Source organism: Pelecanus crispus, chromosome 7 (assembly GCF_030463565.1).
Source record: "Pelecanus crispus isolate bPelCri1 chromosome 7, bPelCri1.pri, whole genome shotgun sequence".
Classification (NCBI taxonomy): Eukaryota; Metazoa; Chordata; class Aves; order Pelecaniformes; family Pelecanidae; genus Pelecanus; species Pelecanus crispus.
The window spans coordinates 24,390,357-24,410,829 of NC_134649.1; the positions used below are offsets into that span (position 1 = coordinate 24,390,357).

The following is a 20,473-nucleotide window of genomic DNA, read 5'->3' on the forward strand; positions in this document are numbered from 1 at the left end:
CTGCTGCTCCACCTCAAATCTGAGTTCCACAGCTAGTTTTATTCTATACATTTGTATAAAAACAAACATTAAAACACACTGCACAATAATTGCCAACTCACTGAACCTGCCAACAGGATGCTCATGTGTATGTCTGCTCATACAGATGTTTAAAATAGCCACAGCAATTTCATCTGGGGAAGGAAATCAGGAGATGTTGGTGGGCACCCTGTGGCACCCCTGAGCTCCAGCAACAACTAGGGTCTGACTGCCCAGAGCACTGTGCTGCCTAGCATCATTACATCAGTCATAGCCTTAAATATTCAGAACAAGACTTCGAAGGGGAGGCTCCAATGTTAATTTACCTGGTGCACACAGAACAGAGTTTGGTGTTAAGCTAATTAATTGCTTTCCTGCATCTGGGTTGTACTTTGCATGCATAGAGAACTGAGCCCTAGTAACTTATGCCCTGCACCTTCCCAGCTCTCCCTTGGCTCATGCCTAAACCAAGGTAGGACGTTTGAGCAGAGCTCAGTATGAAGTGCGAGTCTGTGCACTGCAGGACGACTGATAGACCAGCATGGGTTTTGTCTTTAGCTAACAAAAATAAGAACAGCATTGCTTATCGATACTTAACTCTGTCTGTGGCTTGCAGCTTGCATGTCACATGGAGGAAAAAGAGGAAAAAAAGGAGAAGATAGGTGATCCCCTCTTCCTGCTAGTATTTCTAAAAGGTGGAGGACCAATAGGTTTCAGGCGAGCAAGGGATAGAAATAAGTTCTCTCATCTCCCTTCAGCCCAGACCTGCAGGTATGACCGAGCTCTGAGGAAGGAGTATTGGGGAAAAAGATGAGAACAGCCAAACTGAAGCTGTTCTGCTTGGAACTGGGTGGATTTTGGGTGCAAATACATCTGGGGAATTAGCATGACTTGAGTGAACAATGATCCCCTTCCAGACTTGCTACTCCTCACACTGGGAAAGAGCCATGTGACACAACGGCTCCTACAGGAATAGGGCTGATTGTGGGGACCTGGGTACTCTCCCTGGTGTCAGAATTTCGAAAAACACCAAAAAACCCCCCACTCTGTGAAGGCCATGGGGTACCTGGGGAGGGCTTTAACTTTGTACTCTGCTTTCCTACCTCCAAGGTGGACTTTTGTTTAACTGCAGCAAAAGTGTTGGGCTTGGCTAGAAGCACATCTTTATTAACACTCTTCTTAAAACTGCTGTCAAAAGGTTGAACTCAAGGACAGACACATCATCCCACCTTCTAAGCTGGCCACCTACAATTTTAACACCTATAAAACCTTCCATTTGGAGAAGAATTAACTCAGTAGATCCAACGTGGTCACTTGAGAGAGGGAAAATAACAAGGCCCTCTTTTGGAAGAAAGCCAAGAAGCAAAGCAGAAATACGTGGCACTTGAGCATTGTCCAGCCTCCTTGATGAGTAGAGTTACGCTCATTTTAAGCCACAGCCACAAGCCCTCAGGCCCTGCTAATTTATAGCAGCAGCTCCAGTTGTCTCCTAGCTTGAGAAACAACATAATGGATACACATCATCCACATACTTTCTGCCAGAGGAACTCAGAACTGTCATATTTAACAGGGTATGTCCACCTCCAGCTGCACTCAAATGGTCCCATCAGGGCTTTACCTGGAAAGTTCTCACAGAGAACTTCAACCGGAGTGTTTCTCTTTGTGTCCCCAATCTTCTGATACCTCTCTTTTAAGGTGTCAGCCTGTAGTGCACAAAGACAAAACAGTTGTGCAGAAATTCAACCATGTGATAAACGACATGTTGTATGGGAAGAATATAATGTAATTCTCGCTATTCATTTTACGTGCTATTGGCAAAGAATATCCAAGGACACATTCAAAACATCTTCAGTACTTGTAAGGAAGGACACTTGTTAGTGTCTTACAAGGCTAATTGCTTACCAGCCCAGTCCCGAGGACTGTATAGGGAAGCTTTCATGGGACAAGAAAATAAAGCCGCATATACTATGACTGCACATCAGTCCTAGGCTTAGAGCCAGTGGCAACCTCAACACCTCCATAAACAACTTTAAAAGTAGATAAATTGCAATGGCAATTTGGGCACATCAGGTTTTTAGTGTGTATAATAGAATGACACCACATAGATACCCAGTTTACATCAGTCACACTTCTCCCAAATCCCATGCTACTCCCACACTACCTCTCCTTTTACCCCCAAAGTGTCTATCACTTAGCACTGATTAAATAGCTGGTCATCAAGAAAATGAAACAATTTGCACTTAGATTTCCCACCTAAATCCCTCTTGAAGCAGAGAACTCTGCTCCAGTCAGCACCCTAAGAATAGGTTTTATTGCCTCCATTCCAAAATATGCCAATTAGACCTGCAGCATAATTAGCACCATAAGATGTTCTCTCAAGACTAGCTCCAACAACAGAGGCCAAAAGCGTAAGCTGAGGAAACCTAGTAAAGATGCCATATTGTAGATGAAGCTGAAGAGTCTGTGTTTGTTCTGGAGCTGAAAAAATATAGGACTTCAAGAAGCAGTCAACTAATTCTTATCAAGTTCAGCACTGAATGGAGGAAATTTTGTAGAGTCTTGTCTAAACCTGGAATAATTTTTGAACAATTTACAGGATCAGTTTAAAGCAGATGGGTACAACTAAGCCAGAAACAAAATATGTAATGCAATAACACACACAGAGGTGTGAACTTAAAGTTGGAGAGATTCTGATTTCTTTCAGAATCACTTTCATGCTTGAAAAACCCTTTCTTTGCTTTTATGAGTTGTCGATGTTTCTAGCACATGTCTGATAAGGCTAAGCTGAGACTAACTCTGGATAGACGGTGACAAAGCAGCTTAACAAGGTCTATCATGCAAGCCACTGCCACTGACCATAGCAGCACTGCTGAGCAGCTGGTGAGCCCAAAAGCTTGTCTCCTTTTTCCAACAGTACTAATAGGTCTAACAGGAGTTATTGTCTTCATTAATAAACCTTCTCCTAACCTGAGCAAATTCCATCTCTTCACTCACTACAATTCCAAAGTTGAACACAGTAGCTTAATGATCAGGAAAGTGATGGAGAAGTGAAGGTGCAACTACCAAGAGCTTCACAGCCAGCAAATAAAGTACTACTAGTTAATTCAGCTGATGGATGTTAGCTGCAGTTGCTGTAACTGAATTGTTTGCAGCCCTCCACATTGTACATGACATTTCATAAACTTCTAAGCACTGAGTGTCCAGTGTCTCTGGAGGGAAGCCAAGCTCAATACTTCTGCCAGAAAACCAGTTTTTCAAGCTGAAGTCCACCTGCACGTCTAAAACCATCAAATTGTTCCCGTTATAAACACATTTCACAGATGCAGCTGGGGGATTGTGTGCTGCAACTGGAGTTTCATAAACAGCCACTGCGTCCCAGTCGCACTCCAGCTCAGGGCAGCTTCACATTACAGCAAAGCTGCTCCTATAGCTTGATGGTTTTCTCATTGCTGTCCCTGTCCCAGCTGCTCATCTGCCTCTGCTGAATCTTCTCTCCAGAGCTGTACCAATTCAGCTAAGCTAATGGTAACTTGAAGTGGCAGGTAACATATTTCTATCTTAAAATCTTTCTTGTAGGTAAAGCTAATGCCTTGTCATTAGACTTCAGGGACACAAAGGACAGGACAGCATTTCTGGTTGGATATTGCAAATGTTTCCTCATCAGATTCTTATTCAGGCCAAAGTTTCAAAGGGCAGAACCTAAAACTCAAACCTACCTTCAGTCCCTGCCAGGGCAGACTGCCTCGGAGGAAATACATGAACATATGGCCGAGGGCTTCCAAGTCGTCTCGACGACTTTGCTCTAGAACAGAGGAGATGACAAATTATTGCTGCAGCTGTGGAAATGGATCTGAGATCTGATCAGTAGCTACATGTATTTCTGAGATAAAGTTATTCCAGGGAAGTCCACTTGCTGTCTGAAGCTCAGAACTTGTGCAAAAATACCTAGAACCTGCTACAAAAAACCATAAAATACGTAAAGAGCAGATCAGCTAGAAGGCATGAGATAACACAGGAGCTGTAAGATGTACTGCACAGCCTTAGGTAGAATGGGTAAGAGCTGAAGATATTAATTGCAGAGGAATAAAGCAGTTCCCCAGTTCTTCTCTGGACTGCCAGCGCCAATGGTGCAACTGCGATGTGGTGCTGGATTATGTTATTTCCTCTGAACTATACAGGAACAGGCAGGGGACGCTTGCAACCAGCTGCAGGGAACTACCATGTTGCACAGTGCCAAACCTTTCCCAGTTGTTTCTGCAGCTCGTCACATCAGAGCAGATAAAAAATAGCTCCATCTAGCACCACTTTTCCTTGTGAAACACTTGCTGCTGTTGCCATGCAGATGTTATGGTTATAAATGAGCAGGGGAAAAAGAGGGCCTCAAGCCAAAGGAAAAAGCATCCTTAAAATAATCTACCAAAATGTATCAAAAAGCTCAAGGGAGGATACAAGACAGAACAACAAATCTGGAGCGCAACAGCATGGGACTGCCACTGTGCCAGGCTGCATCATGCAGACTTGGGTTCATTGATGCACCCTCCCCTCCTCCAAATCTCCACTGGCAGGCAGATAATGTGCTCCAAAGCCGCAATCTGGAACGCATCTAGTCATGCATCCCACATGCCATGACAAACTGCACATGAGCTGTCCCTGATGCTGCATCATCTGCAAGAGGAGAAAAAGGTAGTGCTTTGCCCAGCATGACTATCCTTCAAAAGCAGCAGCAAGTTTAACCCTCAGAAGATGCTGGGGGTGAGAACACTCAGCAGAAGGGAACTGAGACGACAGTTCCTGTAGGTTACCCTGATACAGGTATAAAAAGGAAATAAAAGGATGTCCTGGGTAATTTAGTGCAACGATGCAGATGAACTTCTCAGGAAGATGGTTGAGTGCACTTGTCTTTCAAAAAAATCGCTATCAGACTCCTTTATTTTGTTCAGTGCTGAAACGTGAAGCGACCTACTCCACCTGGGCTGGCCTCAGAAGCAAAGCCTCAGTCGCATGGAACCCCTGTGGGCAGAGACGGGCCCCTGCAGAGCTGGTAGCCAACCTTCCCCTCCTCAAACACACCTGCCCAGAACTGATTCTTCCCCTGTGTGAGCCATGGTGTGAGCTGCAAAATCTGCAGGGAAAAGGGTCCGAAAGAAGGCACGTGGTATACTTCAAGCACAAGCAGATCTTCTTTCTGCATCCACCTGCAGAGCACATCCCCAGCACCAGCAGTTCCCAAGTGTGCTCCCACTGCGCCTTCTCATTCCTCCATCCCTTCCTGGCTCTTCACCAGATTTTCCAAATTTAGAAGTTGGGTTCATCCCTCATTACTCCCCAAAGAGAGCAAGCTTTCCAGGAGACACAAAAGCCAGCGACACCTTGATCTCATAGCTGGGAGGCTACTCAAATAATATTCCATTATCTTACGGCTCTTACGAGTTTAAGTGAATATAAACATTTGATAAGGTTTTTTTTCCTTTCAGCCACAGAAATGTAATCTTCTGGTATGAAAGAAGGCAGTGAGGAGAGGAGATGAAAGCCAGGTTTGAAATTAGTTAAATCATTAATTTTCTCCAACCAATTATTAGGTCACGGAACATCCAACCTGAAACTGGAAGGTACCAGTACAGAGCTCTACTATGAAAATCTATTTGGTCATCATTTAGTATGGCAATTACTACCTGCCTACCTGCCTTTTATCAGTGCAGGGCTGCTACCAGTTATTTAGTTCTTAATAAATCTATAATTATGAGGCTTCCAACATTTCAGCTGTCTCAGTTCCTCAAAAGGGGAAAAAAAAGGCACCTCACAACTGTAAACAGCATCACAGCATTGAGAGGTTTACAAATAGCTCAAAGGGCACAAGAGAGCTGTAAGCCAAGCTACCATCAGAGGTCTACAAGACTTGGCACAGCAAGCTCCCACCAACCACACAGACCTTTGCCAAGATGAGTGTTGATGGACATGTATCTCGCTGTTCCAGTTAAGCTCTTGTGTTCCCTGTAAGGTATGTGTTTTTTGGTTTCCGGGTCAATGTACTCCTTTGCCAATCCAAAGTCTATGATGTGAATGACGTGCTCTTTCTTATTGCCTTGCCGGCCAATAAGGAAGTTTTCTGGCTTGACATCTCGGTAGATGAGGTTCTTCGAATGCACGTACTCCATTCGAGATATCTGCAAAATGACAAGGCAAAAGTTATTTGTGAGCAGACCAGCTACCGCACCCTCCCGACTAACGAGGCAGCAAGGTTTTTTTAGCCCATCACTGACCCTCTATCTCAGATTTCAGCTACTGTACAAGAAACGCAACAACAGATGGAGTGAAGTGAGGCAGTGGAGCTGGGTCTCATGCTCCAACGCAGAGCTGGAAGAGGAATTTGTCATTCTCTCCTTTCTCCAGCTACCATACTGTGTTCCCTGACTTTATCTCAACAGAAACTGCAACGTCTGTTTCTGAAACATTACCAGTGGGACACAGCTCTTGGAAGGATGCCACGGGGAATTGCAGCAGCCTTTTTGTATTGATTTTAAACACACTAATCTGGTTACCAGGAGCTCTTCCCTTGTCTACAGTCTTCTCTGTTGCTCTGTGTCTTACCTTCCTCCCTCGACCCATATGTTGTCTTAGACATGCCAGATTCTTCATGGAGGGGGATTTTTGGGAAGGCGGAAGCCTGAGGATTGTAAAACCCTCAATGCTGACTAAAAATAATAATTACTCTCATCAGTTGTCAATTAGAAATAGCTGGAATATTTTTCAGCTTTTGACTAACTTTGTTCTGGCAGTATGACTGAGAAGGGAAGGTAAAAGGGCAGGAACCCCACCTGCAAGGTGATGGAGGGCTACTTCCCCTCTAACAATGCACCTTATTCAGAAGCTCATCATTAATATTGCTTTTGAAATTAAATATATTGCAGAGGAAGTTTGAATAGGTCAGCAAGCAGTTCTCCTTTGGGTTCCTAACTTAATAGATGATTCTAATTGGAAATAATTCACAATTTAATTTAATTTATTATCTTTTAATTTCTTTTTTAGGTTTATGAGATACCTTATTTTTAAGGAAAACCTGCTGCATTTCCACCACTTGGAAAGAAGTAACAGGCAGGAGGGGGCAGCGCTCCTTATAAAATAAAAAATGCTTCCCAGGGAGGGCAGGAGACATGAAAAAATTGACTGCAGATGAATCAGTGTTAAAAAATAGGACTTGCTCAAAGGCTCTTCAAAGAAGGTAACAGCACGTGTTGCTGTTTCCCTCCCCTCTAAGTAGTGATTTATTTCAATATGCTGAGAAAATGGGTTTCATGGCTAACAGCCATTATTTCTAATCAATTATAAGATGATGCAGAACAGAGCAGATGCTCTGCACTTCAGCCATTCTTCACGCTTTGAATCACCTACAGGACACAGCAGCAGGTTGGAAGACAAAAAGGTATGTCAGGAGGCAATTCAAATTAAGATGCAACCCTTACAACCGGAACAAAGCATTTCCTTGCCTCTCCATACATAATGAACTTTCAAACAGAGCCTGACTGGCTCATTTTATTTGTCTCTGCTACCAGAGAAGCTCAGTTGTTGAAATGGCCAACAGCAATTACACAACCCCAAAAAAGCGTATTTGTTTTTGTTCCTTAAAACCACACAGCAAGTCGCATTGGCCAGGACAACAACCTGGACAGCGGTCAGATGAACCAATCCAGACGAATGATGTCAGATGAACTCCAGCAGCACTTGAAGATACTTATTTACCTGCTTTTTTTGCTTCCACCACACACACACACACAGATGCTGTTGGGTCTTTCATATTCCTTTTTCTTTACTTCCACCTGCCTGGATGCTTCATGATATGCTGCCAGAGAGCTGCGCACAGCCAATGATGGCTGAAAGATGCTCTCCACGTCAGAAGGATGTTTCCCAGAGTAGCCTCCATGCTTTATTCACCCTGACAAGACACTCACCCTGCTTGTGGCTGCTAGTGATGGGGAGCTGGTGACTATCTGCGCTGCATCGCCCTTCCAGGCTTGCTGCCCAAGAATAAACGAGCAGTGCTGCTGCAGTGTGACCTTGGCCTCAGACCCATCACAGAGCTAAAGAAGGAGTGGAGTTCCCACTCCAGACACGCACTGGATGCAGAGACATGGTGCCCACTGCTTTTATTTGAACTACAGGCTCTAACGTCTGTGCATTAATTCTTCTACAGACAGAGAAACCACTGCAAGGAGCTGGGACAAACTGTTGGAATTGCTTTTACACTGGAAAAACAGTGACTGCGAAGCAGTGTTAACATCTGCTCTGTTATTTTAACAGTAATAAGAACAGACTATGGCATTTTATCATAGGGCACAGGAACACTAGGGGTGGATGGGAGACTCTGCTTGCAAATTAAAGCAGGATTTCCATGGCCACGGCCAGCTCAGTCCATCTTTAGAGCCAGAAATCTCCATTTCGGATGTCGGAGAAATCCCTGGGAAGGAGAGCATCCTCTGGCACACAGCAGGACCCCTGCACTGCGGCTCAGGAATGAGAGGATATTTGTGACATTTAATCAGATGCCAAAGAAACCCATGCTTTTATTTTCCTTTCTCCTGTCAAGGAAGCAAGCATAACAAACCCTCTTTCCCCAAAAAGGTAACTCTTGAAGATCTGATCTTGCTTGCAATCCCATCTTTAGGCCCTCCTGATAAATCTGAGCCCTTATTCCACACATCACCTGCTTGAATTTAGAACAGATCAGCACAGATTAAAAATTCTTCCTGTTTAAAGGCTCTTTTGGTGTGTCTTATACAAGACGATTTTGATGTTCACGAGTAAAAAACTTCACTATGACTTGGTCCCGATCACAGCCAGAAGTATTTGCACAGTGCCTGGCACAACAGGCCTTGTCTCTGACAACAAGCACTTAAAGCAAGGGTGAAAATAACATTTACTCCTGACAAAACTGAGTTGTCAATGAGCATTGCACACGTTGGACCTGGCCAAGAGTGAATAACTGAAGCCAGAATACAAAACATCCTCGCCCAGCCCAGCCACTGAGTCAGCTCCACTAAGCCCTAAGATGACTTCTGATTTACGGGCTTTAGGGACTCATGTTAGTGAGCATGTTTTTAATTTACAAGCTTTGCTTTGTTCAGGAATGACAACCACTTGATCTATTCAGCTGCACGCGGATGATGGAGGAAGCAGTTCCAGTTTGATGCTCTTAGAGCAACGTGAAGCATCAGAGACACACAAGCTACAACAGTAACTGAGCTGGAAAACTTCCACTGGGAAAGAAAAATGGAGAACTCCTTCAGTGCAGGTTTTCACCAAGATGTATGAAACGGTGCATTAGACCAAGAGCATTTCTGATTCGACTGAAACTGTGTTTGATAAGCTGCTGCCACAGCTCTGAACACAATGCACGCTTACCAGAAGAACATGCAAGCCTAGTGACAAACCTGAGGGCTGTGTGGCTCATCCCCTTGCTGAGGCAGACCTTCCTACTGTGTCACCTCATCTGAAAAGATTCCAAAACAGGCTGTCCTTCTTGAAGACTCATTATTGTCCAGTCTCTAGCTCCCTCAGCCAGGAGTTGTCTTGATGTAAATGTTTAGATTCTCCCATAATCACAAGTGACACTCCTTAAAACAATGATGATATATTTGTTTCTCCTAGAGGGCTTTTCTTTCTTCTAACATCTGTAGAGTTAAAGGATCCACCCCAGTCCTGAGATGCTGCTACCTGTCAAGCTAAGTAAGACCAGCCAAGCACGTATGCTTATTAAAAAACACCTTTCAGGGATGTCTCTGGTTAAAAATTGACCACCGGACACAAAAAAAGGAGATCAAGTGCCACCATACTGCATTCAAAGTTCCTGCTTAGTTTTAGCATGCAGCACATGTGTAGATGTGTTGGAGATGTGCTGCAGCAGCAGTCAAGCTTAAGGAGGGAGAGGTGTGGAGAAGGTAGCTAAATGGGACCTTGAAAGCAGCAGCTGGCTGCTATTGGGCTCAGCCTGTGGCACCCAAGGGCAAGGAACCATGCAAACAGCAGAGAAGGGACTGGACGCTCCTAAAGACATGGGGACCATTACATGCAAGTGAGGGGAGAAAGATCTAGGGAACAAAGGGGTGAACACTTAATATACCACTAGCTCAGGGCACCCTGGCTGCCAGTGCTGCTGCTCCAACGTGTGCAAAAACATCCACAGCAGACCTCTCCTTCCTCTGTCTCCAGAGGGGATGAAGGAGGCAGGAGAGGCAACGCAAGGGTGACTCCCAGCATCGGGGTCAATTCCTGGGAGCTCCCCAAGCTCCGTACTGCAGAGGGGCCTCCCAGACAAGTAGTACTGCTTTACCTTTGGGTGGTCTTCCCGGGCTTAAAAAAAAAAAAAAAAAAAAGATGACATTTTGATGAGAACCAAATCAGAGTAGCAGTTTTCTGCAATGTGCTGAGTTGTCCCTCACTCCCTACATCAGGGAAGGGTGTTCCTCTCTGCTGTCTGGGTGGTACCAGGCCATTCACATTTTTGGAAGTCTCCCTGGATATTAGGCTTTGTTAACAGGCATGTCAAACATCAGAGGAGAGAAACACTGCTCATGCAATGCACTGGATTCTGACAGTGAAGTTTTATGTCTCCTCAGGCCTGCAGTTAGAATTACAGCAGCTTAGGCAGGCTTGGCTGGTCAAAAGCAAAAGCAAAACATAATTTATGGAGGTGAACCTACTGAATTTGACAGTCCAGCTTCCCTTCTCTGACGTGTCTCTGACACTGGAGAGTGTTACAGTGACTGCAATTATTTAGTGTTAGGAACTAAGACAAATCCAAGACAATTTCCCCCAAAGGCTTGTGGCTGGAGCAAAGGGTTTTCATTCCAGTTGAGCAGTAAGTGCCAGCCCCTTCAGAAAACATGACTCCAAGGGCCAGGTGAGCCCTTCTCCCAGGAAACCTCACAGGGAAGGACATGGGGCACACCTGAAGATGCTAAATCTGTATCCTTAAATGCATATGCTCCAAAGTCGTAACCCATGTAATCTTCCTGAGAAGACTGGAAAGGTCTTAAAACATCTCCCCATGGAAAAAGGAGCAGCACTGCCTGCTCCTTTTGGAGAACATCATCTCCTCCATTTGTGACTGCTTTTGGTGTCCCCCTGCATCACCCTAAGCACTGTTTTTCAAACTGGTACCAGTGTCTAGATGAATTGGCAGGCTGGTTGAGGTCACAAGGTCAGGAGACGACGCCAGTGAAGACCATCCAAGTACAGAGCGAATCTGCAACCCTAGGGCTTGGCAAAAGGCAGATGGACACTGCTGTGACAACCTTGATTTCCCCAGCAGTCTCATGGGAATAAATTTACATCTTTACATGTTACATCTTTACAACCAAAAGGTCGTACAGGCTATATCCAAGGCTTTGCCATCTGATGCCACTTGATTTAATGAAAAACAATACTATAAATTGGTTTTCCACTGATGAAGGAACACTCAAAGCCAAGAAAACTAGACTGCTCAGCCATAGGAGGACAACTTCACAAACCCAATACGAGGCAGGCGCTGTTCAAACTTCTGCATGTAACCTCAGTTTTCCATTTAAGATTCTGCAGTTGCAAGCTTCAGTTTATTTAGAAAGGATTATGTTCATCACTCCCTTATCATCTTCTCTTTCCTTCAACACTTCTATCCACAGATCTGTTAATGTGAATACACAGTCCCACCTCTGCTGTGCCACTTGGATACCTGCAGACCACAGGTTGAAAACCAGAAAGCCGAATTAAAATGATAACTGATTGGCCCTACCAACTTGTGGAAGCTCATTCACTATGTTTAGTATGTTCAGTTTTCACGTTGCCCACTTTTAACACAAACACAAATCAAAGCTACCACTTTCTGCTTGGTTTCCTTTCCTTTTCAGGCAAATTAGAGGCTCTGTGATCCTGCCCATATATCTATTATTTTCCAACTGTTAGTCATTTAAACCCATTGACCAATTTTGACCAAATTTGACCAAGGCAGAGACCTCAAATGCTGGTATTTTGGCTAAGGAGAGCTCAGCTCCCATTGCTCTGAGAGGTTTCAGTCTATGAGCAGCCTGGTAGCACCAAACCAGTAAAACTGGTAGGAGCGTGGGAGGGTGCTGTGCACCCTGTGTCCATGGGAGTGGGTAAGAAATGAGATATTCTGGGGGACGTCCAAACAGAGGGAGGGAGCTGGGGTAGATGCTGGGGCAGGGGCATGTAGGGGACACAGGACACAAGTCCACAGGAATCCAGCTTCATTGGTTCTGCTAAGCAAGAAGCAAGTTTGCTCATAAGCATAATTTGACCTTCCTTTTGTAAGCAAGAGTTTTTCTCAAACCCGAAGAGCCTTGTTTTATAGGAAAAGTGGAGAGCTTTTTACCAAGGCCTGTAGGGACAGGACAAGGGGCAATGTTTTTAAACTGAAAGAGGGTAGGTTTAGATTGGACATAAGGGAGAAATTCTTCACAATGAGGGTGGTGGAAGAGGTTGCCCAGAGACGTTATGGATGTCCCATGACTGGAAGTGTTCGAGGTCAGGTTGGACAGGGCTTTGAGCAAACTTACCTAGTGAAAGATGTCCCTGCCCATGGCAGGGCAGTTGGACTAGATCTTTGAAGGTTCCTTCCAACCTAAACCATTCTGTGATTCCACAATGGAAGGAGATTCTCTCTCCAACTGACAGACACACCTGAACCTCGCACTGTACCAACCCCATCCTTCAGCTAACCCAGGACTGACATAAACACGAGTCAGCATCGTGGAGACTGCTGGGCAGAGCCCTCCCTGCTGTTACTCACCAGCTGGATGGCTATCATTAATACCGTCTTCAAAGTGAACGTCCTGTCACAGAGGTCAAATAAATCTTCCAAGCTAGGACCAAGCAGCTCTAGTACCATGGCGTTGTACTTTCCACATGGTCCGAAGTAATACACCTGGGGAAGCCCTTCAGCTGGAAGAATATGAAAAGAATTGAAATCAGTCAATGGGACAACATTAACACCCTTCCTCCTGTGTGTAAATGTTTTGCTGGGCAGAGCCTTTATTTTTACCTCTTGAGTGTCCTTTCTGTTTGATATTGCCCAGCAAGCAAATAAGTTTCAGCATGCACTGTGAATGAACCGAAGGCCAAATCAGTGCAGGCTTTGCTCAGCTACAGCCTTGAACAAATGGATTTCAAAGCAGTAACACAACCACATGAAAGTGTCTAGCTTTGGCAGCTTAAATGCTTGGACTTATGGAACAAGACACAGAGTTCCCTACGTTGCAGTAAACACCAGGCAGATTACAACCCCAAACATGGGCTGACACTCGTCTGAGCAACTAGGAAGATGATAGCCCTTGCAGAAAATGAGGCATGTCCAAAAAAGAGCTGCTTTTTCAATGAAGATAATACATAGCCATTGTTTTTCAGCACAACCTTACACAAAGTTTACTCTTCTTATACTCACAAGAAAGGGGGAAAAAAAAGTTTTCCTTTAAAAAAGAGCAAAGATTTAAATTTTGACCCATCACCATGTAAAAATAAGCAATCATAGTCATTAAGCATATGTGCAAACCATTTTGCCGTTAAGTCGCACACAAAACTCTCAACACCCAACTGGTAGGAGCCAGAGCCTACCCTTCCCACCTAACAGATCAGCAACAGATTTCTCAGCAAGAGTATGCAATATTTATACTCAGCTGACAGTGGCTTTTTGCGTGGATTAGCTTTCTGAAAGGCACCAGAAGAAAAGGGAAAAAAACAGCCTTGGTGTCTGAACACTCACTGAGCTGCACAGAGCTCCTTGAATTACCTTTTAGTCAAAAAGAAAAATCAGACCAGCCCATACAGGGAGGAATTCAGTGCAGGGCTAACTGCAAATTCTTCTAATCAGCATCTAGCGCAGGCGTTCAGCATCCCAGCATCAATATCAAGCTGTGTAACACTTTTTTTAAAAAAAAAATATTTCCAGTCTACATCTCATAAGCAGTTCCAAACCACAATGGAAGGGTTTTTGTTTTGAAATACAGGGTTTTGTCCTATGTCAAAACATCTTTGCTTAAATACATGAAGGTATGATGTCCTGCTATTCAGTGTAAAGGCTCAGTATGGGGAGCACTACTATACACGCAGTCTGTTTTCACAAAGTTGCACAGAGGTCCATAAATTATATAGCATGGGACCTCAACAGACAGTGATTATAAATTTTACAGCATGTTTTAACTAAATGCACATATACACCTATATTTATGTAAGGGATCAGTATTAAAAAATTATAGCAAAAAACCCTCACTAATTGTCAGACACCAGAATTAAATTGCATGTGTAGCTGCAAGGTTTTGTATCTGCTCTGTGGCATGCTCAGGCAGCCTAGCCCACCACAGGTCAAGGCAGTAAAACAAGGAAACGCTAAGGCTGGAGCGTGTCAGCAACATAATAACTTTAAGTCCTACTACAGATTTAGGAAAGCCTCATTAATCTGCCCAACGGCACTCAACAACTTGCCAACAACACAATAAATACTGTGCTGTGATTACTAAAGCTTAAATATTACAGAACTTATGCTCCCATGTATTACTCAAAAAGAACAAAATGCAGCTTGACAAAGATTACCGTAGGATGGTTTTAATCTCGTTAACTCACATGCTTGGGGAATCATATTAGGTATCAGTCATCAGGATGCATTAATGAGATACTACAGAGTATTGCAGGAATTTCCAGTCTAACTGGAGTTTTATGTCCTATGTAAAACATTTACCCAACCCGGTCTTGGGGGGCTACTGCTCCTAACAGAGCCTCATGTTTTAGGAAGCATTAACAGCAATTAAGTCCTCTAAGAAAACAGGATGGTTTGATATAGAAGCAATTCAGAAAGTCGAACAATGATGGGATGTGATCCAGGCAGCTCTAAAACATTTTCAAATATCCCCAAACCAACATGAATGATAATTTAATGCCATCAGCTTAGTGCTGTGGGCTTGAATAATTGCAATAGCTCTTGAAGTAACTCATGGTGAGCCATTGAGTTTTCAGTAAAATCTGATGAGAACTTACCTATGTTACCTCTAATACCAAGATCATAATCTCTAATTTTTAAAGAATAATAGAAGAAGAATAGAGAACAATAGACTAGAAACCCAGAATATTCTATGGAAAGTTTAAAACTTGAGACCATTATAAATTCAAGATATACATACAGTGAGTACTTCTACCACAATTTCTGTATCAGGATAACAGTCTTGAAAAGTGCAAATCAGGAAGGAAACCACTCAGATTAGGAGTGTGCTAATTAAGGTGTACGGGAGAGTAAAATTGCAGAAAGGCTCTTAAGGAAGGCAAAGAATCCCATTCCCAGAGCAAGGACAAAGGATTAAATTTACAGCATTACTTGGTAAAGAGAGAGCATTGCAATTAAAATTAAATTCCTACTGGATGTAAGAACCAGGAAGATAAATTGCAGCAAGACTCAAAAGATGGGGATTTCATGTAGGAAAGGAAGCAACACAACTATTTAGTGCTCTTTGGGGTCCTAACCCCTTGAGTTGGCTTTACCCACTCACACCCTTACAAGCCAAGAGTACCCCATGAGCTTGGAGTATCATTCTCAGCTTTAAACCTCAGGAAGGCTCTGCTCTAGGTGGGAGCTCCTGCAAGGTGAAGGTCTACAGCTTCACAGCAAAGAATATTAAAAAAAGCATCCTAAGTGCCAGCCTACAGAAGACATTATTAGTTTCAGGTATATTTTTAGGGTTCAATTTTTCTCTGAGGTTTTTCAGCAGCAATGCTGCCAGCTCTGCAGCTTACCTCTTAGCTTTACTAGAATAAAAATGCTGGAACATATATCTCATTTTCAGACCCAGGCCGCATCACTCACATATCCTAGACCCAAAGGAGCATTGCTGACAAGCCCTTCAGAGCCTCCCAGCTCAAGCCAGGGCTCCTCAGCTCCACACTGGTTACTGAAATAAAGTTATGAGGGACACAGGGTAATGCACCCTCAGCTCACTCAAACACAAGTCAACATTTAGCATCATTTTAGGAAGGGGCAAAGCTCAAAAGAGAAGTTGTAAGCTTGATGCAAATATTAAGGCTTGATGCCTGCAGGATCCAAGCAGGCAGATGGTTTCAGGGTGCTTCTCTGCAAACTTGAGATACAGGCATCTCTGGACCCCTTCTTCTTATGAACAGTAAAAGGAGCAGCCTAAAAAAATCTGCATAAAATTGTATTTAATCACAGCCCATCCACACAATTCAGGATGTAGTTTGGCTCTATTTCAGCAACAAGGAATGTGTCCTGGACCCACTGAGTCCATTGCTGTGATGAACCACATGAACTCCACAAATATCACCAGTAGATCTGTAAATACTTAAGAAGGACATCATCAACAAAAGAGAGTGATTGAGGAAGAATTATCTTTTGTCCAGGCAGTCGAACTTGAGGTTTTTAATGGCAAGCAATTGTGTCAGCAGAGGACTGAAAAGGTCAAAGTAAGTCCTGGTGCTGTGAAGTCTGTCCTAGATGAACAGTTCTGGCTTCAAAGAGTGCAGAATGAAAAGCCATGGGCAGAGCAGAGGTCTCCTCTTGAGGATTCAAATGTACAACTCAACACTTGAAATACAAACCATGATCAGTTTAATGCAGTTGATGTACAGAACAACATCTAAACAAGGAATTTCTCTATGGCATTAAACATGACCAACATATTAAGGCAAGAAAATCCAGGCACGACATGTGCAGGTTCCGCTTTGGAGAAAAAGCAGCCTATTACTGTGGAGGCTGCTGCAAGCAGAAATCATCTGAATTTGCTTAATGGCTTCAGTCTTGCTGCTGAGTGATTTGGCCTTACTGTATGTAAATGGCCCCGCTCCACCCTTGCTCTCGTGGAAAGTTTACCACCCCAATAAACACAGACTGATCACTGCACTGGAATCCACAGGCAAATTCTGCTATTTCAGCAGTGCGATGTCTTGGAAAAAATTCAAGCTGAGCACAGCAAAATCCTAGCATAACATTTTGGAGATTAAAGCATCATGGCTGGAATGAGAGCAAATGCAGACATCAAAGCTGAAAACTCAGACTTTGCTTCCACTATGGTGCTGTGCAGCCACACGACTCTGGCCTCAGGTTTTCCAAGATGCTAAAACTGCTCCTGTGGGCTGCCACCAAAAGGGATCGTCCCATCCTCAGTCTACTCTCACCCATTCCCACTGCCTCCCTGCGCTCACATGGCCGAGGAATAAGTTGGATCAACCCCCAAAAAAGCTTGGTGTTTGAGCTTGAATGCAAGAATGGGAACAGTGACAAACAGCGGGACAACTGCTCTTGGAGAGAGCTTCATTTGATCTGGATTAACACCAGGGAACTACACCTTTCAGCGAATTTCCATCTCAAGATCAAGCATCCTGGCTCATTCAAGTAGTGCTGTCTTGCTGTCACATGCTTTATAGCACGACTAATGGCCTTAATAACTCGTCAGACATCCAGCATATTCCAACAAGCCACGTTAGTCCAGGCATCAGATGTACAAGTCATACAGACAGTCCAAAGCCATTTCCAGGACCGGTTATGAAATGGCGACTGGCAGACAGATGCCAATCAAAGGTTATGCCCAAGGGAAATCTGATTTTGCAGCATCTGCCCCACGTGGAAGGCACGGAAAGCAGAAACCATCTGCTGCAGCAGAGAATATGTACTTATGCTCTGTATATCAGCATCATGAGAGGCCATGAATAAACTGCATGCAACAGCAAGCAGCTGTCCTGGTTTTGGCTGGGATAGAGTTAATTTTCTTCCTAGTAGCAGGCATAGTGCTGTGCTTTGGATTTAGTAGGAGAAGAATGCTGATAACACGCTGATGTTTTTAGTTGTTGCTGAGTACTGCTTATGCTAGTCAAGGACTTTTCAGCTTCCCATGCTCTGCCAGGTGCACAAGAAACTGGGAGGGGGCACAGCCAGAATAGTTGATCCAAACTGACCAAAGGGCTATTCCATACCATATGACGTCATGCTCAGTATATAAACTGGGGGGGGTTGGCCGGGGAGCAGCGATCGCTGCTTGGGAACTGTCTGGGTATCGGTCGGTGGGTGATGAGCAATTGCATTGTGCATCACTTGCGTTGTATATTATTATTGTTATTATCATTATTATATTGTTATTATTATCATTACCATTTTACTTTATTTCAATTTTTAAACTGTTCTTATCTCAACCCAGGAGTGTGTCTCACTGTTACTCCTCCGATTCTCTCCCCCATCCCATCGGGGTAGGGGGAGTGAGCGAGCGGCTGCGTGGTGCTTAGTTGCTGGCTGGGGCTAAACCACGACAGCAGCCCACAATACACCCAAGAAGAGATGAGGTAGCAAGTGGCACCTACATCAGCGGAAGTGCAAAAGCCAAGTCCCCCATACATCAAATTGCCAGGAGACAACCGCAACTTGTGGAAAGTAAACAATACTGGTAGCTTCTGAATCACCAATTTTTTTTTCTCCCATAGGAAATTGGTTTCCACTGCCCTTAGATGTGGTGTGGCCAAATAAAGAGAAGCTCATGTCTTAAATTTCAAGAATAATAATTAAGGAAGAATTTCATAACCTCTCCTCATGCAGGCTTCAAAGCTGAGTTCTACTGCAGAGGGGAGACACGCCTGAGGAACCCCAAATTAGATACCCAAAGATAGAGGGGGCAGAGAGCAATCCAACATCAAATGAATGGCTGATGCTCGATGCAAAAACACGCTATGTGAGCATCAAGAACTATTCTTCATAGAAATGGATGCAGAGACATGACAGCATTAGTGCACAAAAACTTCTGCATGATTTTAAAGTGGCACTGATGAATGGGACGTAGATTGTCACAAAATTCTCATTCAGAGCAGAAAGTTTATTTTTACAAATCACAGAACACAAAATTACACACTAAACAGCATAAATAGCAACTGTGCAAGAGCTGAACATCTATAGCTAAAATTAAACATGTTCCAAACAAATTAAACAAATTGCTTTGGAGTAGTCAACCCATTTAAGCTGATTACACTAATGAGGATCTACCCTTCTCTTAATTTTCAAATCAGAATAAAATTCTGGCTGAAACAGAAGCTTTGCTATCAGTGTTGACTGGGCCAAGAACTCATCTTTTAACCTCTTAAAACATGCCCCATGATAGTGAGTTTAAAACTACCATAATACCTTGGTCAACAGGTTACCTCTATGAGCTGGAATTACAAAGCCTCATTCTGACCTTCAGGTTTCTGAATAACCTGCTTCAAAAACAGAAAAAGGGAGGAGAAGTTAAGATTGGCTTGTTACTTGGAATAAAGTTAGCCTAAATGTCTTTCAAATATTTGATTGTATATGTTTCAGAGATGTCTTATTTCAAAGCAGGACTGCAATAGCTTTTCAGCATAGCCCTTCACCTTCAACCATAACTGGACGAATTTGGGGAAGGACAGAGACAGAATCATAGAACAGAAACATAGAATCGTTTAGGTTGGAAAAGACCTTTAAGATCACCAAGTCCACCACTAAACCAATTAAGGGTAGAGTAATAATTTCATGTTTCCTGGCTTGGTGGTTGGATTACTTTTTAATGAAAGTAAAAACTAGGAATCACTAAGGTTGGAAAGGATCTCTAAGATCATCAGTCTAACCATCAACTCAACACCACCATGCCTACTAAACCATGTCCCAAAGTGCCACGTCTACCTGTTTTTTGAACACTTCCAGGGATGGTGACTCCACCACCTCTCTGGGCAGCCTGTTCCAATGCTTGACTACCCTTTCCGTGAAGAAATTTTTCCTAATATCAACTCTGAACTTCCCCTGGCACAGCTTGAGCCCATTTCCTCTTGTCCTATCTCTAGCTACTTGGGAGAAGAGCCCAACACCCACCTCACTACAACCTCTTTTCAGGTAGTTGTAGAGAGTGATAAGGTCTCCCCTCAGCCTCCTCTTCTCCAGGCTAAACAATCCCCGTTCCCTCACCTGCTCCTCATAAGACTTGCTCTCCAGACCCTTCACCAGCTTCATTGCCCTTCTCTGGACATGCTTCAGCACCTCAGTGTCTTTCTTGTACTGAGGGGCCCAAAAACGAACACAGTATTCAAGGTGTGCCAGGTACAGGGGGACAATCACCTCCCTGCTCCTGCTGGCCACACCATTCCTGATACAAGCCAGGATGCTGTTGGCCTTCTTGGCCACCTGGGCACACTGCTGGCTCTTGTTCAGCCGTCTGTCAACCAACACCCCCAGGTCCTTTTTGGCCAGGCAGCTTTCCAGCCACTCTTCCCCAAGCCTGTAGCGTTGCATGGGGTTGTTGTGACTGAAGTGCAGGACCCGGCACTTGGCCTTGTTGAACCTCATACAGTTGGCCTTGGCCCATTGGTCCAGCCTGTCCAGATCCCTCTGCAGGGCCATCCTACCCTCCAGCAGATCGACACTCCCACCCAATTTGGTGTCATCTGCAAACGTACTGAGGGTGCACTCAATTCCCTC

The 20,473-nt window shown here is 44.0% G+C and overlaps 1 protein-coding gene across 3 annotated transcripts in view; it reads right to left on the minus strand.

Moving 5' to 3' along the window:
* Nucleotides 1–20,473, minus strand: part of CSNK1G1 (casein kinase 1 gamma 1) — a 71,771-nt gene that overhangs the window by 15,033 nt on the left and 36,265 nt on the right. For all 3 annotated transcript variants that reach the window (XM_075713685.1, XM_075713686.1, XM_075713687.1), the window contains exons 5-8: nucleotides 12,800–12,951; nucleotides 5,948–6,182; nucleotides 3,735–3,820; nucleotides 1,637–1,721 (exon numbers count right to left, since the gene is read on the minus strand). In XM_075713685.1, the coding sequence (XP_075569800.1) occupies nucleotides 1,637–1,721; nucleotides 3,735–3,820; nucleotides 5,948–6,182; nucleotides 12,800–12,951 (558 nt within the window). The remainder of the gene's footprint in view (nucleotides 1–1,636; nucleotides 1,722–3,734; nucleotides 3,821–5,947; nucleotides 6,183–12,799; nucleotides 12,952–20,473) is intronic.